The sequence below is a fragment of the Ursus maritimus genome, unplaced genomic scaffold, assembly GCF_017311325.1.
Source record: "Ursus maritimus isolate PB19 unplaced genomic scaffold, ASM1731132v1 scaffold_16, whole genome shotgun sequence".
Taxonomy (NCBI): Eukaryota; Metazoa; Chordata; class Mammalia; order Carnivora; family Ursidae; genus Ursus; species Ursus maritimus.
Genome location: NW_024424008.1, coordinates 56176522 through 56198733, shown reverse-complemented (window position 1 = coordinate 56198733; position 22212 = coordinate 56176522). Strand labels below are relative to the sequence as shown.

General features: G+C 36.7%; 1 protein-coding gene across 1 annotated transcript in view; it reads right to left on the bottom strand.

Annotated features, from left to right (window-relative positions):
- Positions 1-22212, bottom strand: part of ARHGAP20 (Rho GTPase activating protein 20) — a 127095-nt gene that overhangs the window by 26143 nt on the left and 78740 nt on the right. Inside the window, exons 4-9 of the mRNA XM_040631242.1 lie at positions 17986-18135; positions 11345-11386; positions 10356-10440; positions 7420-7497; positions 4901-4967; positions 1834-2022 (exon numbers count right to left, since the gene is read on the bottom strand). Of these exons, the coding sequence (XP_040487176.1) occupies positions 1834-2022; positions 4901-4967; positions 7420-7497; positions 10356-10440; positions 11345-11386; positions 17986-18135 (611 nt within the window). The remainder of the gene's footprint in view (positions 1-1833; positions 2023-4900; positions 4968-7419; positions 7498-10355; positions 10441-11344; positions 11387-17985; positions 18136-22212) is intronic.

Below are 22212 nucleotides of genomic sequence, written 5' to 3'. Positions count from 1 at the left end.
CAGTTATGAACTTAGTACTCCAATTATGCAAAGTGTTATTCTCCCAGAATAATTCAATTCTTCTCATTACTAGACCTATATTACATGAAATTGCACTCAATTATTACTATATATTAAATATCAACAAAAAATGAGTGGAAATCTCTTTTGTCATATAAGTACATACATAATTTCCTCAATTTTTGTTTCTTGATCTGCAAAGTTTACTATCTGGTCCTTTACAGAAAAAGTCTGCTGATTCCTGATTTAAATTAGTGGTTTCCAAAGCAGCTATTCATCAAAATCTTATGTATTAAAAAAAAAACAGAGCTAGTTCACCTGTAACAGGTTATTCTGATGCCCAGCTACGTTGGCACCATTGATCTATAATTACTCCATCCCTGATCCTATTTGCCATGAATCATCTTAGAGCTACAACCCCTATTACCCTAACTTCCAATAGGGAGAACCAGAGGATTAATAAACAGACAGTGCCTACAATTTAATTAAGCAAGTCACTGGCAATATTGGGTAAAGCCCTTAGGATTTTTGACTCCTGATTATTGGTCAAATTAATTAAAATAAAATTGACAAGGGACACAGAGAAACAGTTTTGAAAAACCTGATTATAAAGGTAGAAGAATAAAATATTCTCCTCAACTTAGTTATACAAGCAACATTCCTTTTGTATCTTTGAAGAACAGTAACAACTGACCTATTAATAAATAAATTAATCTGATAAATATTTATTGAGTACTTACGTACGTCAAGCAGTGTTCCAGGTGCTGGGAATATAGCGCTGAACAAGACAGACCAAAATACCTGCCTTCACGGAGCTCACACGTTAGTGGATGGACAACTGTAATGTCTCTGTAACACCCCTTCAAAACAGCCCAAAGATGTGAGGAAACAGCCCTGGAGTCCCCAGGACTGTTTGCCATCCCAGGAGGGAAGCTGACTGGTACGTGTGCAGCTGTTAGAGCCCTGGCAAGACGGTGCAGTCCCCGACGGCCCGCGGTAAACTATAAAGTTGGAGGCTAGGTTATCACCACCGAGTGATGGGGGAGTGTGCCTGTGCGGGGGAATGCAGACGAAAGGGTTGCCACTGTTCACTGGATCCCCAGCTGGTTCAAAGTGACAAAGGCGGCCACAGACACGCAACATCAGTTTTCTGCTAGCCCACTCACACCACCCATACAACACATTTCCTCTTACCTATACAGTCTCACCTTCAGACTGTGGGCTTAAAGCACAAAATTAGGTCGGGGTAAGTAATGGTCCTCTTACTGTTAAATATCATTTTTATCATTCTAGAGTCTTTATTATGGAGTGGTAAAAGAGATGGTTATATTCACAGGGAATTCAGAGTAGATTAGTAGAACAAGGAGAGATTTCTGTGGAAATCTTAGTTTTCCCAGACCTATCCATACCCAGATCCACGCAAGGCATCACAGTCTCCTGACACCCATCACCAACAGACTCCTGCTTATAATGTGACCATGTAGGGGAACACACAGTCGATGTATTACAGTACAAAGAAGGCATTGAAGCACCTGCAGCACGGCCCGGTGCCTTGGACCTTGCAGTGAGCATAAGGTTAAAGGGGAAAGAAGAGTGAAGAAAGAAGAAACAGACTGTACTGCTCCTTGCTGTTGATTCCAAGTCAATCACGCCTACTGCCGGTTTATAAAATTATCTTCTAAAACTCTATCTTTTCCTTCAAAACACTCAGCAAATTAAAAAGAAAAAAATCTCATCTGGGTAGAAGTTTGGGTCTTTGCCTTTGTACTAACTTTGCTTTCAAGAATAAAAATTTTGCTAGAAAGGCCCCATGAAGGAGGAGAAGCAACTCACCACTTAGTTGCTGGGCTGCAGCCAGGCGGCTGGGCTTCAGGATGAACTGGCACTGCATCTCTCGGGGCAGCTGTTCCATGAGGAAGGACTCCTGGAGGTTGGAAGGCGTGGTGGAGTCCTTCAATCCCTGTGTCAGGAGCATAGTGTCTCGAAGATGGCTCATTTTAATTCCATAAGGATATTCATGCCCTACACAGAGAAAAATCTAAATGTAGACTTTAGGCTGACTGGCACTGTGAGCATGTGTGCTACGTACTAGAATGCACGGCAGTTTCCTCCTGGGACTTCGGGAATAAAGAATCCTTTTGTTGACTGAATGACCCCTGTACATGCTCCTACACTTGGAGACCACTACGTAATGCAGGTGGCCCTATCAAAGTAGTTTTAAGCAGGTGGTGGGGAGGGTGGGCAGAAAAAAGCAAAAAGAAAAAAAAATCTTTAAAGAATACCTTCTTTGGAATTCACATATTAGTTTGTGACTTGCAGGATGTTGACTTTTCCTATGTTTGCATCCAGGACTATTTGAAGATACTCTAGTTCTCCTTTGACACTAATTATATATGTAAATCTTCAGCAAATCCTTGACATCTCTGGGCCTTAAATTCATGGTTTAAGATATTTACCCTCCTTACCACACAGTGATAAGGATCAAATAAGTCAACTTTAATGGTTAATATAATTTAAATAGTAAGGGCAAAGAACTATGCATTTCCAGCATCACTATTATTCAACACAAGATGTCTGTCTGAAAAAGGCGTTTCATTACTTGTTATTAGTTAGATCATCAGAGTTACTCCAGAGCATCAGGACTGGTTTGTCTGATTTATGCTTCCCTCCCACTGCTGCCCTCTGAGGGTGGTGTTCACAGGCAATAATCAGAAGGAAGACTGTGCAGGGCATTGGAAACACAGAAACAGGATTCAAAAAGTAATCAGCGAACTAGAAAAACTAAACCCTGGACATCTAACTGCAACATGACTTTTTGCTCTTTAGTATTTTCAACAATTGCATTTTCTTAACTTAAACCTTCACGTACCACTGTGCTGTAGATTTGCTTTTTTTCTTCTTCTAAGTACAGAGAATAAGTTCTATTCTATTCCTAATTTATCACTAAATGTACCCTGTGAACTCTTCCTTTTCCATCTAGCACAGGTATACAATATCAGCGTTCCAATAAATAATATCGAGCATTACAGTTGCTTCCAGGGATTAACCCCCCCCCCCAATAGCCAGCAGCTAAACTACAAATGAAGTTTCCAAGACACACTGAAATATACAAAAGACAATCGCTGCTAAATCATGTCCCATGGTTTTCTTTTTTTAAGTGAGTTAGCAATGAAGCTTGAAGCTGTTTTAAGCCCGAAAGCGACCACCTAAGTAGTTTTAATTAATATATTTTATGAAAACAATTATTTTAACTATTTATTTTATTTTCATCACAACTTGGTTGCTCACTAATTTTTACAAAAATGACAACATTAAAAAAGAAACCAGAAATGCAGTGAATTTTGGCCTCAGCTATGTACATGACAGCTTACTTTAAGTCCGAGAATATATATTTTACAGAAAGGTTTGGTTTTAGATTATTCAGATCACTTGAAACACCCTGAATTACACAGTAGTGATCTTTCAGGTAAATGAAAGGATTACATGAGATAACAATATAATATGCTTTGCACAATATGTGGCAGATAGTGAGCATTTAAAAGTTATTAGCAGAAATCATCTTCATCAATATTACTGTCATCATCTCAAGATCTGCTACAGATACTGCCCCTTATTTTAATTGCTCTATTTCTGTTAACCACACAGAGTGAACTTACCGATCAAGAAGTATGTATGTATGTATGTATTTATTTACTTATTTTTTAAAGATTTTATTTATTTATTTGACACAGAGAGACAGCCAGCGAGAGAGGGAACACAAGCAGGGGGAGTGGGAGAGGAAGAAGCAGGCTCCCAGCGGAGGAGCCCAATATGGGGCTCGATCCCAGGACTCTGGGATCATGCCCTGAGCTGAAGGCAGACGCTTAATGACTGTGCCACCCAGGCGCCCCAAGAAGTATTTTTTAGTTAAATAATTAAACAAAGTGAGATATAATCTTTTTACCAATAATTCCTCAGAACAAATGCTGGAAAAATCTATCTAGAGAAATAGAAAAGTTGTGAAATAGTAACTAGCTGCTAAGTCAGTGACTATTTTTAGAACTCTAAATGGGTTAATCTCATTTTCATTATGATGCCTAGGGCAGGTTTTGAGTATGTATTGATCAATTAAGAGACACGACTGGATTACAGATAGTCTTCCACAGAGGCAATGTAGTAGGGAGGAAAGGGAACAGGAAATTCAAGAATTGGATGTGAGGATTAATCGGAGGCCTTCAGCCCAGGTCATGATCCCAGGGTCCTGGGATCAAGCCCAGCATTGGGCTCCTTGTTCAGCAGGAGCCTGCTTCTCCCTCTTCCTCTGCTTGCCATTCCCCCTGCTTGTTCTCTCTCCCTCTCTCTGTCAGATAAATAAATAAAATCTTAAAAAAAAAAAAGAATGTGAAAAATAAATGTATAGGGAAAGGAATACCAATACATATTGGTTTCTTAGAGAAAAAAATTTAAAAAGGTATGCAAAATGGCTCTGTTTGGGGGCGCCTGGGTGGCACAGCGGTTGGGCGTCTGCCTTCGGCTCAGGGCATGATCCTGGTGTTATGGGATCGAGCCCCACATCAGGCTCCTCCGCTAGGAGCCTGCTTCTTCCTCTCCCACTCCCCCTGCTTGTGTTCCCTCTCTCGCTGGCTGTCTCTATCTCTGTCAAATAAAAAAATAAAATCTTTAAAAAAAAAATAGCTCTGTTTGTAAAGTGAAAAAATAGAAAGGGAAATATACATTTCTCTTCTTGACTATTTGCCTAACACTTAGGAAATGGTTGATAGGTTAAGTATCGAATGAATAAATAGATATATGAGATTAATATTTGATGGTGCTTACATTTAAGACCACATGACCAATTTTCTGAGACATTTAGAATCATAATTAAAACACAATCTCATCTTAGATTTTTGAAGAAACTTACCAATAAGTGGGTATGGTGCTTCTTCTTTGCCAGAATTAACCCATAACTGGTAATCTCTCTCAGAGCCCTTGGGGATAAAAGAAGTAATAATAATTCTTTCATGTTTGGTAATTGAATAAGGACACATTTTTTGGGGGGGCATTTTTATGTTTTGAAAAAAGTGGAGATGATATAAATGCTATTCAGGTTCATGGGGGTGGATACAGTTTTTGAAGATGGCAATGCTAATTGCTACAACCTATCTTCCCCTGTCTCATCCCTAGCAGAGGACTCAGGAGTCCTGCCCTTTTTCCCTAGTGATGACAAGGGATCCACAGACCACAATGGAAGCAGGCCCTCACAATTATGGGTAGACCGCAGAATGTAAAATTATAGGTCTCTTTACAAAGCAAAAAGAAATGTCCTAGTTTTCTACAAGGTTAATCTCTTCTTTAGAGTCCTGACTTCTGCTATGCCTCTGGACTTCTCAGAGAATACTGGACTTAATCCCCAACAAGCCCCTGCAAAGACATTCTTGTTATCCAGAAAGCCAAAAATACTACTGTGTCAGTGATGAAAAAGTAAAATCTCAGAGGCTGATTATTAGCTCAGCTATTTCTGAGCAGAAGGAGAATGACCAAGAGGCTCTGAGGAGATAGGTAGCTGGCACAGTCTACACTGGTTTTATTTTGGGCAAGTCCAGTCCTGGGCACAGAAAGGACAAGAATTCTGTCTAGAGAATAGGCCCAGTCATAGAAAACAATGAAATTGTTCACTAGCAGAATTATAGCCCAGCAATACTAAAAATCTTACTTGAAAGAAAGAATACTAAATTATGTAGACTTTGCTGCATCCTCTAGGAGAAGATAAAGTAAAATTGTTTTAAATGAGGCTAGACGAGATGGGCAATATGGCAATATTCAATATTCTTACCTTTAGTTTTTGATTAAAAATCATGGTCCTGATCTTATAATGGAAGGTCCTAGCTGTGGAGAATAGTCTCTGGCTTCCTCCCCTACTCTGTTTGTCACTTCCCTCCCCATCCTCTACTCAAAACATTTTACTGCAAATGGGGAAAGCAAGCACCTAATGAGAATCCTTTCTTTCTCTTTCTTTCTTTCTTTCTTTCTTTCTTTCTTTCTTTCTTTCTTTCTTTTCTTTTCTTTTCTTTTCTTTTCTTTTCTTTTCTTTTTTCTTTTCTTTTTTGGTACTGTCTGAAAACACTGCAATAATCCCTTAGAATAGAACAAATAGCCTCAATTCTTAAAATGAATAGAAGTATTTTTGGTCTCAGGAGATGGATCACTTTTTTCAAAGGAAATGCGTAAATAAAATGAGTTTTGTCATTAATTAATCTCCCTTTCCCTTAAACTACTCACTCTCTTCCAAGACATAAACACATAAGCTTAGAAATCAATGCAGAAGTGCCTGTTTTACCCAGTGTATATAAATCTAATTATATCTTAAATATATTATTAAATTTAACTTAAATCATATTTAAAAAAAAATCAGATTTCTTACCTAAAGTCTGATTTCTCTGAGTGCTTAAGGGCTTACGATAGCACTGTGTATAAGTAAATCTAAATATAACTTATCAGACTACGGCATATCTAAAACATATGACATGTTACATCATAGTAACACTGTGCTTTCATATTTATAGAGAATCTGACTCAAGAAATGGTGTTATTCAAGTGCTTCCTTTAGTTTCCAACCTTCTGAAAGTCATTCCTTTTAATACAAGACCCACCGTGTGGCGTTTATATACTGGTAGGGAGGAGACAAGGAGAACTTTCCTATGTTCTCCCTATCTCATCCTCAAACATGCCAATCTCCTCCATTAATAAAATTTCAAAAACTTACCTTTGCCCCACAAAACAGAAAGAAGCAGAAACTAAATGCAAAATGGGGGAACATGTGGTATGCACACTAAAGCTCTTTAACTCCATGATCTAATTCAAAGCTTGTTTTTTAATTTGCCAATTCATTAGAGGTACCAGCCATCTCATCTTTTGGATCAACAGCCAGTGAATATGGATTCTAGCTCTGCGTTCTTCATGTATAAATTCTACTACAGAGCAAATCCTTCAGAATTCATCATCCTGAGACTGATGGACTCTTGGGATAATAGGAGAATAATTAGGTAAAGGAGAAGAATCAGAAAAGGAGACAGGGAAAGAATAGCCATTGAGTGACAAGTGGGAAGGAGGTTAGAACTTTCTCATTAGAATCTTATACCAAGAACCCTCCCCACCTGTATATGCATATAGCATATACAATAAAAATACATATTATCATCACTCTAAAATTATAGCCTTATCTTATTATGGTTTCCAGTTTACTTAGGTCTTACAATGTCAGTCGAAGAGTAGTGTCTAATACTAAAGCTTTACTGTCCTTATTTTCTCCATTTTTGGGAATAAAACATGAATTTGGTGTCGCTAGTAATCAGGTGTCTTATGATGAGAGGGATAACATATATATGGCTCTAAAGTATCAAAGTTTGTTTTTAATGAAGACTATCTAGTAGAGTAACTTACAGTTATCCCTAGCATTGGTAGTGACATGTTGATAACTTCATTTGCTGTATCTGAATTTGTTACTGTTATAGTTTTCGACTGCAGAAAAAAAAGAAATAAGAAATATAGTTATACATAAAGGGTATTAAATCAGGTGAGTAAATAACTATTATGAGATGATTACCCAAAGGCAAATTTTGATTTCAAGTATTAACAGCATAAAGCATATGACTTAAGTAGAACAACAAACGCTTGACAATAATTTACTTTCATTCCATTACATCTTATGCCTTTTGATAAAACATCTATTTCTCTTAATATAAAGAATATGTAGCTCACAAAATATAAGACCTTCAGCAAGAAAGAAAAAGATTAACTACATCTGAGAGAGAGTACATGGACTACCCTTCCGATCCCCATCCCCGACAAAAACCTAGTGCAGTTGGTGCACTGAATCATCTCCGTAACTGTATTTCCGTAATGCAAAGTGTGAGAAAAAAGGGAGAGGAAGTTCTCCTTCTTCCTGAGTACTGTTTTCACAGCGTGGGTTTCACAGTCATTTACTTTCATGTTAAGAAGTTGAGGTAAAATCAGAATAAAAACTGGCTACAAAAAGACATTTAAAGTTTTGAATTTTTAAAAACCACTATTATTGAGCACTATGCCGAACCCTGTGGCTACTGAGATTTTCAGTGTTGAAATCTGCAGACACCTTAAAACCATGAGTCTGGCAAACAGGACAGAATTTTAGAAAGCTCAATTCTGTTGCCAACTCTGCTACTGAAGAGGTGATCTCTGATATATCTGTGCTAAACTACATTTAGAAATTACTGCTTAAAAATATTTTGCTATAAACAGAAAAGAGATTAACAAGATTTTGAGATATCTATATAGAGTTCACTGAATTCTAAGACATTGAAATGTAAGGCAATGTTATGCTCAAAAAAATATTTACTATGCACATAGGTTTTACATATTATAATTATCAGATGAATCAGCAGTTAGGGCTGTGTCCCTTATAGGGCTTAAATGGTATAAATAAGTAGTATAGGTAAAACCAAAATGATATAAAAACAAAAATGAAAAAGAATAATGCTAAGTGAAATCCACTGACAATTCACCACTTATCTTTCCATTATAGTATTTTTTTACCTCTGTGAGCTGATTATTTGACATGACAAATTGCCTCTTAAAGTTGTTTGCTAATTGATTTCAAATTGTGCTTCTTGTGCTCCAAAGATTACGCAAAAGTCTCTCAGAAGCCAAAAGGCAGGGCTTAGAGCACCCACCCCAGTGTCTGTCTTCTACCAGAGTGGCACAGATGTCTTATACACTGGGCTTTAACTTGAGATATAGTTTTATGAAAAACAACTGCTTTTTTTTTTTAAGTCTGAAAACATATCCTTAAATTAAATTTTAAAGAAATTCTCTTATGAAGCCTTTTGTAAGATGAAGAATCTTTCCTGTAATACTAATAGTATCTCCTAATGTACCTGATTTCTAAGATAATGATTTTTCTTAATATTAGACACATTCATTCAAAACAGTAATTATAGGTGTGTGTTTTTCCTTGCATGCCTTTCTGGCAGACAAAACTGAATTTCAGCAGATAGTCCTCTTTGGCTAGTAAACAAATAAAATAAACAGACAAAAATGAGAATGTGGCTTTTTTTCCACGTTAGCAGAATTCACTGACAGGCTGTGTATAACTAAAGGCCAAGGATAAAGAATGCTTTCCATACATACTTTCCTATTTTGGGGGGAATCAATCTTTCTGGAAGCAGGGCTCCCTGAAAGGAGGCTCTTGTCACGATGCAACGTCAGAGAGCCAAGCACAGTGTGTTGCATCATCTTTGAGTTAACCAGGGTACTTGTGATAAAAACGGAGCACCCAACCTGACCATATCCCTTGTCTTCTCTTCCAAAGAGAATGAACTCTGGTCCTTCCTCAAGCACACACTTTCCATACAATGAAAATGTTTTAAAAAATTCAAGGGATTTTCCATGAAAATGCTAATTATAACCAACCGCCACAACAACTGAATCAGAGCTGGCAGAAAAACAGAGGTGGGTTTTTGTTTGTTTGTTTTTTGCTGCTTTGCTACAGATCTCTGCAGTTTCACACCATAAAAATTTGAGTATTTCCCTCAAGCAGTGACATCTGGCACTGATGCCAGAACATTTGCATAACTTTGCTTTTGGCCAAAACGTAACTGTTTTGTACTAGATCTTTTTCCAGTGTGATCCAGAGCTGTTGTGAGGTATGGCAATGCGTAGTATCATAAAAATATCCATAAGTTTCCATTTTGTTCATCATTGATAACATTTTGGCATTTATTCTATATTTGCTGTCATCAAATTTTACTTAATAACTAGGGCTAAATAGGCTTAATTTTTATTTGACCAATATGATAAAAACTGTGAGGTAGAAACATGCTGTCCCTTAAAAATGTCATCTCTCCTAGCTCATCCATTTACTAACCCAAGGGATTCAAACCCTAAAAATTCAGAGAATGAAGAACTATCTAAAACCACCTTCTACTTAAGAAGTGACAAGTTGGAAAAGATTGCTTAATACTAATAGGAAATCTATCCTTGTGAAAATGGCTTTACTACAAGCCTCTGCAGCTGCTATTGAAAGGATCCAGAGAAACATTAATGCCAGAGGGAGGAAAGAGACATCTGACAAGCAGTATTCTTTCCAAGTGTAAATATGAAATACTGTAGTTAATGTGAATTTCTCTTGCTTCATTTTCTCTAGGATTTACTTTTCACATATACAAAGACATACATAGACCCAGGAAAATGCATTTTCCCACAACGGTATTTCTAAATGCCTGCCTTCCACAGCACATCCACAGTCTGTCTGTCTGCCTGCCTGCCTGTCTCTTTTCATCCATGGTGCTCTGCTTTATGCAGGGACTTGGAATTTAATTTTCTGGCTTAGAAACACTTACATAGGCACAATTCCCAATGTCCTTGGCGAAGATTTTGAGGGGAATGCTCTTCGGGTAGTCCTTCTCTTTCTCTAGATTGATGTATCTAATCAAATGCAACAACAACCCAAAACAGCACCGAGTCAGATGGATTTCACTAATGGCTTATTTTAAAATCAATCTATTTTGCTAATATTTTCAATATACTTATATGCTATGTTTTAAAAGACAGATGGAAAGACTCAGCAAAGTCTGATTACACTATGGGTTGGAAGAGAACTAAAAAAAATTCTCAGGACATTAGGTATGGGCATGGAAACGAATGGGAGATCTATTTCAAGTGAGGTTGGAGAAGCGCAGTCAGGTTTAGGCACCTCAGGGTGGTGTTTTATCTTCCAAGCTTTCCTACCTTCCCTGGACAGGCCCAGGTCTTACGGAGAAGTGCAGGAGCATATGTCATACTTGACTACACCAAACCAAGACAGTGGGCTTTGACTTCTCATTTAGCTCTCTGGTAGAGTGTAAGTCTTCCCTTAGGAAGGTAGTAAGGGGAGGAAGGAGGGAAGGGTTGTGGAAATAAGAGAGAAACCTAAATTGACCATTTACCCTGTATGCTCAAAGGTGAGGATAATAATCAATTTTTGAGGTGCTTGGCAGAAAACCTCCCATATATGGAAACTTAATAGATGCTCTGAGGAAACCATTTGCTCCAAATGGTAGGTTGGAGATGTGGAAATGGGAGAGATTATTGACTCATTTCTGTCTAGAATTATCTAACCAGACCTCAGTGTTCTCCTTCCTAGAAAGTAAGGTATACATGTAATGAAGAGAACACTGTTTTCAGGAAGTAGTAGCTAGTGTACAGTTCAAACAATAGTTTATTTTGAGGATATATGAGTAATTTCTGCTAAGGAAAAGGGGAATAGTTTGGGGCACATCTTTGCATAGAAGAATTTAATTCTTTTAACTACAGGGTGAAGATTAAGAATATGTTATACTGAAAAAAATACCTCTGAAGGAGAGAGAGCCATTTGTCCTTTTGTTCTGGAGAACTGCAATCAAAGAAAATAGGAGAGAAAAATTAAACACATTACACATTTATGCTAACATATCTGAGACCGTCAATCCAGACAAAATATCCACAGCCTGATACTGAGGGAGCTGCCCAGTACGGCAACTCTGGCATAACGGCGCTCTGAAGAATCTGCAGGTAGAAAATCCCCATCAGGAAACACTATGCGGTCAAGTAGAGTTCTATTAAAACCTCCTGAATCGATCCAAGACAGGGCCGTTTTCTTACTTTATGGCTCTTTTACAAGCATAACTCTTACGGTGGAACGAGTATTTGATCCGGAATCTAAACACCTGGTTTTCAAAAACATATGCAAGCTATCTGATCATGAGTGAATCACTTCACATCTCCAAGCTTGTTTCCACATCTGTAAAACTGGGCTAATTGTCTCAGAGTGTTTTTGTAGCTTTAAATGCCATACAAACAGAAAGTATGCTCAATTTGAGATTAAAGAGAAATTTGGCATATTGATGGAAATATCTTGGCCCAGAAACCAGTTTTCTGTCGGGAAAAGAACTGTTTCTACATATAGCAGGATTTTAATTTAGTTAATTAGTTCATAGAAAACCTATTCTTAATTACTACAATCTTCTAAGATCAGCTCATTTACAACTAAATCACTCTTAATAATTTTTCTGAAGTTACTGCTACATTTAATTCTTAAACTTGAAAATAATTCAGCGCTTATTTCTCTACGGATGGTCTTGTTACTAGCTTTTGAACCATATTTCTAATCTTAACAAAGTTGGAAACCCTTGTTATTTTCTTGTTCCAGAAAAATACACTCAACAAGTATTTGTAATTTGTTTCTAAGTCTGTTGCTTAGCAATTCTCTCCATACACAACTCCCAGGATTGGGCATCAGAAAGTACACTATATCTCTTTTACCAACCATCCAATTTTCATCTCCCATAGCTCCTTACAAACTCTTAATGTATTCACCCTTCCTAAACAGAAAATTTTCTAGGTTCATTTGTGTCAAATCTTGGATTTATTTAGGAAAAAACTGTGTTGAAAAATAGGTGAGTTTTCTTTGAACCTGTGAACCTTTTTCAAAGCAGCTAAAGAAAATTGCCCCTTTAAAACACTTAGTATTTTTTTAACTCTTTATTGACATGGAAGATACACAGAAAAAACTGTGTAACGCTTAAGTGCACAGCTTGAACATTTTCCACAAACTGAACACACCCGCATGACTACAACTCATATTATGAAATAGAAGATCACCTCGGGAGGACTGCTTATGCTCCTTTTCAGGCACGAGTTCCCACTATTCTGACTTCTAACAGAACAGTAGAGTTACATTTTCTTTATTATAAATGTAACCAGATAGTATGTACAATTCTGTGTCTGCCTTCTTTCATTCAACACTACGTTTATGAGACTTATCTATATTACTGCATGTGGTTTTAGATTGTTCATTCTCATTGCTGTACAGTGTTCCATTGTTTGAATATACAGCACGTGGTACTTCAAAAATAAACAATTTATGAAGTGTGTCAGGCTAACTCATTGAGATCGATTTATGTAGTCTTCTTGTGTTCTCCCCTTTCTCCTACTCTGTGCAAGAAGAATCCAGAACTTCTCTTTAGTGATTCTTAAGGCCTTTTTACCAAACTAAAAACAAAAGTACTGCAAAATCAAGGTGATCTCAGAGTTTTATCAATACCTAAGCTTATCTGGTAAGAGCAGGAAGAGGACAAAGCAGGATATCTTAGAGAAAGAGAAAAGGCAAGGCAGGTTGGAAAGAGACCCTCAAATTTGGGAGGGGATGGAGTCTGTTACCGCTGAGAGTGAACAGGGAACCATATGTTACTCGGCTGAGATGCCTCAGGAAAGAGAAAGACCCCACAGGAAATGACTGTAAGCAGCAACCAGGGAGGCCTGTTCCTGAGTTTTTATATCAGCAACAATACCTGCACCCCACATAGGGCAGGAATCAGAGAGTATCTCAGAACCTAAAGGACACAGAAAAAGATGTGACCACAACAGGCTAAAGGTCAGAATCTTTCACCTGTTTGGAAGACATCACAGAAATCTGCTGGCACAATGGAGGCTCAAGGTGGGTTTTCATTCGATCTATAAATAAACAGGCTTTTCTTGCCTTCCTGAGTTTGTAGACAAAGATTCATACTAGGTACTTAAGTTAAAATATCATTGTTCTGAGTCCTCTTATAGACAGGTCCTTGTCAGATTTCGGTACTTCCTGCATATTTGAACAATGCTCTCATTTTACTGTGCTGTTATCTGTAACATCAAGGTTCAGTGCCTGCTCTTCAGGCAGATATAGGTTTGAGAATCAGGGTACAAGAGCTCCTTCTGGCCATTGTTGAGATGTGATGATCTACTGCATGGCCGAAGGGAAAGCACGAAAAGTTCATATTTATTATTTGCTCTTCCTCTAACTTGACACAATTGGGAATTCCTCACTGATTCTGGCAGTTGTCAGTCTCAGATTTCAAAGCTATTAGTCTTTACATTCTTGGTTTCTTTATAGATATTACAGTGACTGGCAAGGAGAACCCGCTTCTTGAGCTGCTAGTCTGATGGCATTTTAAACTGATCATGACCTAGATTTTTCTTAATATTGATGGATATATACCATTTCTGATGTTCTTCAACCATTCCTTAAGGTTCAAGCTTCCCTCTGATATAATTTCGCTTCAGGTTGAAAAACTTCTGTCTGTGTGTTTTTTGTTTTGTTTTTTTTTAGCAAAGTTCTGCTGGAATAAATTCTTAGAGTTAAAAAAAATCTTTATCTCGCTTTCATTTTTGAAGGATATTTTTGTTGGATATAGTTTTCTAGGTTGAAAGTTTTTTCTTTCAACACTTTAAAGATGCCATTCCAGTCTTCTGAAATTGCCATAGTTTCTGATGAAAAAGCCAGTGAGGCACATTATTGTTCCCCTATATATAATGTGTTGTTTTTCTCTGGCTGCTTAGAAGATTTGCTCTCATCTTTGGTTTATAGCAGTTCGTCTATAACATGACTAGATGAAATATTCTTCATATTCCTGTTTGGGGTTCACTGAGCTTACTAAATCTGTACATTTGTATCTTTCACTAGGCTTGGGAGATTTCTAAACTATTATTTCTTCAAATATTCTGTCCTATTCCCTCTCTCTCCTCTTCTGGAGTTCCAGTTACATGTACATTGTATCTTTTGGTATTTTCTAACAAATCTCCGATGCATTTTAAATTAAAAAATGTCTGTTTTAGGGGTGCCTGGGTGGCTTAGTCAGTTAAGCATCTGACCCTTAATTTTGGCCCAGGTCTCAGGGTCGTGAGATCAAGCCCTGCATTCGCTCCATGCTGGGTGTAGAACCTGCTTAAGATTATCTCTCTCTCTCTCTCCTCCTCTGTCTCTCTTTCTCTCAAATAAATAGAAAAGTATATAAATTTTAAAAAAATGTCTGTTTTCTCTATTCTTCAGAATGGACAATTTGTATTGATGTATCTTCAAATTCACTGACTCTTTCCTCTTTCATTTCTATTCTGCAACTAAGGCTACATAGGGGATACATATATAAAATTTAAGATATTGTAGTTTTCAGTTCTAAAATTTTCATTTGGCTCTTTTTTATATTTTCTACTTCTCTGCTGAGAAATCTTTTCATTCATTTCAGCTGGCTTTTCCTTTTACCTAGTGAGCATAATTATAAAAGTTGGTTTAAAGTTCTTTTCTGGTAATTCCAAAATGGATCATTTCAGGATTGGCCTCTATTGATTATCTTTTCTGGTTCTTTGTATGTGAAGAAATTTTAGATTGTATTCTGGACATAATGAATATTTTGTTTTGGAGACTGAGTGCTGTTATATTTGCAGTGTTGATGTTTTTGTCATCAACAGAACTACCTTGATTAGACTCAACAGCACCTTGGTACAATTCTTTTAGCCTTAGTCAAGTTGCTTTGAGTCTGCTCCATGCATGTCAGCAATCAGTCAGACACTCGGGTAGAATCTGTATACCAAATCTGGGGTTTCCCTCCTTTGATACTCTCCTTTTTGAGATTTCCTCCCTCACTTTCTTGTAGCTGTGGCTGACTCAGATTCTGTTCTCTGGTTGTTTGGCCAGAAAGACTGGGGGTTTCTGTTGGTTTAGTTGCCCTGCACCATGATATGACTGTAGCCTGCCCTCGGGCCAATGCCTTAAACACAGGAAACTCACCCCATGCTGGTGCCTCCTTCCAAGTTTCAATTCCTCTCCAAAATCTGCCAACTCGTGTTCACTTTGGAGAACCTTTAGGTGGTGGTGGTTGTTGTTTGTATTTTGCTCAGAGTTTACAGTTGTTATCTGTAGGGTGGTCAGTCTGTTAAGACCTCACTCTGCCATACCAGGGCCAGAACTCTTCAACAGCTTTTTTTCTTAAAAAAATCTTTTAATTTTGAAATAAGTTTAGACTTTCAGGAAAGTTGCTAAGATATACAGGGAGTCCTTGGATACCTTTGACTTTTCAGTTTCCTAAAGTTATCCTCTTACAATGGCACACTTGTCAAACTAAGAAACCAATATTGGTACGTTACTATTAACCACGTTTGTGACTCTTCAGATTTTGCCAGTTTTTCTATTAATGTCCTTTTTCTGTTCTAGGACCCAACCCAGGATAACAGATTGCATTTTTTTGTCATGTCTCCTTAGTGACTGTTCTAGGACAGTTTCTATGTCTTTTCCTATTTTGTTTTCTGTTTTTTTTAACCGTGATAATCTGGAGAAGTGCTGGTCAGTTTAACCAATAGAATATTCCTCAGTTTGGCTTGTTTGAAGTTTCTCTCATGTTTGTACTGGGGCTATGGGTTTTGAGGTGGAATAACACAAAGGTGAATTGCTCTTCTCATCACATTCTATCAAAGGCTACATGGCATCATAAGTGATGTTAATTAACCTTAATCATTTGGTTAAAGTACTAAACTTCTTGAAGAATACAATGTGTGTAAAACTTGTTTCCACATTTTCACTTCTTAAAACAAGTTTCATGGAAACGTTTGAATTAAAGACATCATGTATGGGCCACCTCCAGTGGCTCAGGTGGTTAAGCATCTGACTCCTGATTTCAGCTCATGTCATGATCTCAGGGTTGTGAGATCGAGCCCTGCATCAGGCTCCACACTCAATGGGGAGTCTGCTTGAGGATTCTCTCTTTCCCTCTCCACACTGCCCCTCCTGCCATTCTCCCTCTTAAAAAAAAAAAAAAAAGACATAATGTAGTTTTGCCCCTTACTAGGTATTACTTCCTTTTACCTATAACTCCAAGGAGGTCATGCAACAGAAAATGATAATATCTAGAGAAATATGTCATGGAAAACAAGATATGCAGAGAATGATACAAACATATATTTCTTCCAAGTAAGTTCTTAAAATCTTGTAGTAGGCCAATAATGCATAATAGAATTTAATGACATGCCTGTTTTTATTAGAAGATTAACAACTTGGAAAATTTTAGTTATCTGGCTTTAGAATGATGCCTGAGGTGTCTGGTGGTAGTGGGGAGGGAAGAAACTGAAAGAAAATCATGTGCATGTGAACTCTAACTCTTTAAGTGTAAAACAAACACTGGACTTGAGCGTGCAGCTGTTCAAAATCACAAGTGTGAATTTTGATATGCTCACCCTGACTTGAGAAGTGCCAATTTAGCATGTTCAGGATAAGAGTACAGAGAATCTCTGTTTATATATTCTCCAACTGTATCCCAGTCAAGGGGTGAGTCTTAGGAAACTAACTTTCACTTCCTGAGGCATAAATTTGCTTTTGATGGTCACATCTCCATGCCAAATCAGAACCTGATGTTCAGTTCAGGCACCCCATTATTTTATGGCATTAACTTTATTTCTATAATTAAAAACTATTTCTTTAGAAAATTTGGGAGTATAGGGGCACCTCGGTGGCTCCGTTGGTTAAGTGTCTGACTCTTGATTTCGGCTCAGGTCATGACCTCAGGGTCGTAGGATGGAGCCCCACACTGGGGGGGGGGTGTCTACGCTCAGCAGGGAGTCTGCTTGGGAGTCTCTCTCTCTCTCTCTCTGCTACCCCCTCCACTTGCTCTCTCTCTCAAATAAAGAAAAAATCTTAAAAAAAGAAAATTTGGGAGTATAAAACAGTTATTCAAACTTAATTGGACTGTTTTATAAAATTTTTCAGTAAAATTCTATTTCAGAGGGTTGAAAAGACCAATTTGAAAGCTCACTATGTAAAACAGTATCTGAACACCAGGGAAGGGGAGGCTGGAGTGTGGTGGCCCCAGAACTCTGACCACTGCTTCCTCTTCCACAGGCCCTAGGTGCTTCAGTAGAGCCCCTTTAAAAATTACTGGTCAAACCAAGATAAACAACTCCAAGGTTCTCAATATTTACCAGCACTCTCCAGACTTTAATAAGAAGCTCTTGGGGAGAAATAAGGCCTACAAGTGTCTTTATTCAGGGTATGTCAAAAGATGTTACTGACTTCAGAATAACTCAATCAGAATAAAATATTTTCCTTAAAAAAATCAGAACAAAATTTGATTAACACTTTTCTTTCCATCCTAGAAATTACCTAGTTGAGTTTATTGAATATGTCAATACAGGAGAAGCTATGGTTCTTACCTGAAAGTGGCCACAAAGTTCACTGTGGGCCAGCCCAACACAAAGGATTTCAAGGCATTGGTGTTGCCTTCTCCCACTTCATCCACACAACTTGCTGTCCACATGTCACTTAATTTTATCTTATTTTTTATCTTAAAGTTGTTGTTATATCTAGAAAGATAAAAACCAGACAAGACTTCTTGTTATTTTGTTTCTTAAATTTTATGAGAGCTTCTGTACATGTGATAAGATGACAGTTTTCAATAATCATAGGCAAAGAATGTCTTATTCATTGTTTGTAACTTCAGTGCATACCATAGGAAACTGTGAGCTGGTTGGTTACCTTTGGTCTGAAACGGCCTTTGAAACATTTGGTGTATTAGTCCTCATGCTTGTGTTTATGGGCAGCAAATGGCCATGAACTGCCTACTTTATTTTTCTATGTTGAGCATTGCATTTGGATCAAAAATCTGGTTTTAAATTTACTGCTATTCTAAAAAATGCGCTTATTATTTATAATTTGCTTACAAAAAAATTTGAGTGGCTGAACAAAAGATAAAAGTACACACTATTTATGAAAATGTTTATAAAATTTTCACTTTAGGAGAGATAGATGTACTTAAAAATATTATCTGGAATTAATTAGAGGAATTTTCAATGTATTTCCAACTGAATGATTATAATATTTTCTAGTCTTTACAAGCGAAGTTTAAATTTCCATTCATATCATTTTCCCTTATATTCTGACTAAAATTTAAAAACTATAGCCTAAAACAGACCCTAACCGAAACTGGGGGGGGAAAAAAAGAAGTAGGAAGTACTATACCTAAGTGGAGTTAACACACTTAATATTTATCTCCAAAGGCCAAGAAGGTGATTTACTTTAAGTTGGCAATGAAATTGCTTTTTTGGCAATTTCTACCTAATCTCCCTTAGAACCTGATATTGAAACCATGATTATCTCTTGACCTAAATTCACAGATTTAATGCTCATAATGGGCCCGAGAGTTAGTGAGTTAGAAGGCACCAGGAAAGCTAAAGAGAATGCCCAGGGAAACTTGCATACTTCCTACCATTCAGAACCATTTGTGGAAACAGAAAAAGCTAACATGAAATCAAAGATACTTCAAATGGCAGTATTCCTAAGACTCCTTCATGGACTATTTAAAGCCAGAACTGTTCAGTAGGATTTATAAAATGAAAAAGGATCTTACAGGAACTACGCATGAACGATAGTCTCGATTCAAAGCTTCATTTATACTTCCTATAGGGCACATTTCATGTAAGTGTAATAGGAAAGAGCTTTGTGGCATAATGTCTATGTTTCATTTCAATATTTTTCATTCTGTTGCTACAAATCTTTAGATTTTTAAAAATGAAACAGACTCAATTGAAGATAAAATTATTTCTTTTTATTTTCTTGTTAAAAATCTTATTTTTTGATAGTGACTATTTAGGTAATATAAAACTGAAACGACAAATCTTTTGGAAAGTAAGGCATGTTCCCATTTCTCTTTTTACAGTTTGTGTTTCCTGATGCAGGCTTCTCTCTATATCAGACACTTCAGGTACCAGGTGGGAACTTTTCACATTTATTGCCCTGGAAAAAAGTCATTGCAATAATTCTTTCCCTAGATCAGTAAATTGTCAAGATTATCCACCTCCTGATATAAGAAGTTAATCTAAACATGTAAACAATCACTTCCTTCTATTGGCTAATATTTACTGGGAACTTTCCAAGTGGCTGTCAGCCATTCTGGTAAACACTTTATACATGTTATTTAGTTTAATTCTCACTTTATAGATAAAGAAATGGAGCCATGGAGAGATTTAGCTAAGTAACTTGCCAAAAGTCAAACAGCTTAACTAGCACAGCTAGAATCTGAACTTGAGCAGTGTTGACTTCTGAACTTATTTAATGCTCTTAACTACTATGTATCTATAAAAAGCCCTGGATATTGTTGGTCTTATAAAGCACCTGGATGGAAGTTCCCTTCAGCTTTTCTATTTTTCCGCCTTTCAGCTTTTTTTTTTTTTTAAAGTTTTATTTATTTGAGTAATCCCTATACTCAATGTGGGGCTTGAATTCTGGACCCTGGAGATCAAGAGTTGGATACTCTTTTGACTGAGCCAGGCAGGCGCCCCCAGTCTTACTTTTTTCTCTCTCTGTACTTACCTACAAGGCTTTCTGATGAGACTGTTTACTATGGAGGTGGAGAGGAATCTCATAAACACTTATGTCCACAAAGATAAATGGAGTAGCTTCAAAATACTTAAAACCAGTATTAAGTAAAATTTTATATTTAGTCCTGGTGTCACAGTGTGTTTCTTCACATGTTTCACACTCAACTTCCAGTAGTATTAGACCATTTTAATAGAAATTTAAAAGTATGAATCTAATGTGAACTGGCTGAAAAAAACACAAAATAACAACCCAAAAAGTAATTCTTTATTTCCACAATGTAGTCCCTTACTACAGGTTTATTAAGATGAGAGATCTATTTCCTTATTTTCCTATGTTCTAATCTCTATACTGGAAGGAATCCCAGTGAACTGTTGAAATACACAGGATTCTAGGGAGATTTCCCTCCATTCAAAGATGGAGATGTTTTACAAAGTATGTTTGGAGTAGAGGACATGGTGTATTCCACAAGTGTCTGATGGTAATTCTACTGATAATGAGTAAATAATCAGAACTTTTTTTCTCTTCATCTTATTGACATAAATAGAACTCATCATTATTTCCTTACTTGCTCAGGAAATAAAATATGAGAAAGTGGAAGCTTAAGAAGGTATAAAGTCGCTATAGTCACTTCCTTTCAGTAAATTCCAATAGTTATTGACAGAATATTAACTTCTTTCTAAATACTTTGAAGTTTTTAAACATTATGTTAAAAAATGAAAAGCCATAATTCTATTGGAAAAATAGCTTTTCATTTAGCTTTCTACTGAATATCAAAAGTGGTCACAAAGGTCCCATTCAGTTCTAATATTTATTCTAATGAAGTATGGAAAAGAAGGACAATAAACTCAACAGAATTTTAGGTAAACACTGTCAACATTCAGCACAATGTGAATAAAATATCTTAGCCAATAAAAGGAAAAAATTAAAAACCCTTTGCACTATTTCACTCACTAAAATCCACTTAGTTTCACTAAATAAATATGGGGCAGCTGGTAATCAGTTATCCCACTTGAATTTATTTCTATACCATCAACCTACGGACTGAAAGCAGTTTCTAAATGGAGCCTGAAGATAAGCTGAAGTAATATCGAACTTAATGTAGTAAATTTGTTCACCAAGTACATGATTAAACACTCACACATTTCAACAAATTAATGATCAAGGGTACAACCCAATCCTCCATCGAAGTGACAGGGAAGACACAGGTTTAGTATTACAAGGGACTAGTTCTTCTGGGTTGCTGTTTATTTCAGGAAAAAAACATAAAGTTCTTATTAAGGATCTGTGAATGTATCAAATGTTATCTATCAGAATGACCATATAATGATAAATTCTCGGCAACACTTTTGCAAGGTGGCAGTATTCAATAATAATGGTTACCTTTTCAAATCTATATGTCCTCTTTATCTCAAGAGTCTTGGGCTTATTATTCCCACCTACTCCCCAAATTAACGTAGATCACTCACACTTTAATATCCCCCCAAAATGTAGAAAGTACTTAAAATAACCTTTCATGAACTGACTCTCTTAAATAAAAACAGAATTAAATCAACTGTTAATAGATTTTGTCATTCATAAAAACATTTAAGTAGACACAGAGTTCTTTCAAAAGCAGTATGTGAAAATAAATGGCATACATCTTATGTGAGAAAGGGAGCAAGTCAAAAAGTCAGCTCTACAAGTAAATGATGGGCAAAGATTTGGCATATATTTAAAACAGCAATTTTCTAGTGCTAAAGAAACTATCTTTATATAAAAGGTTTTTCAGCAAAGCACTACATGGGTTACATAAAACCACTTAGACATTAGCAAAAATCAGGACAACAAATGACAGGTAAGAAAACAAAACAGGTAAGAAAACAAAAGAAATAATGACAGGAAAAAACATCATCTAAAAAAGGTGAAGGAAAACACTTTCCTACATAAGAACTGAATATATGTTACAAGTAAAGAGTCTCTAAGGTCCTAAAGTCCAGGAAATGGATTATTAAAATAAATTTTTGTTGTTTGCTTATCTACCTACAGGCTGAACACAAAACTAGGCACATAATGGGCACAATGGG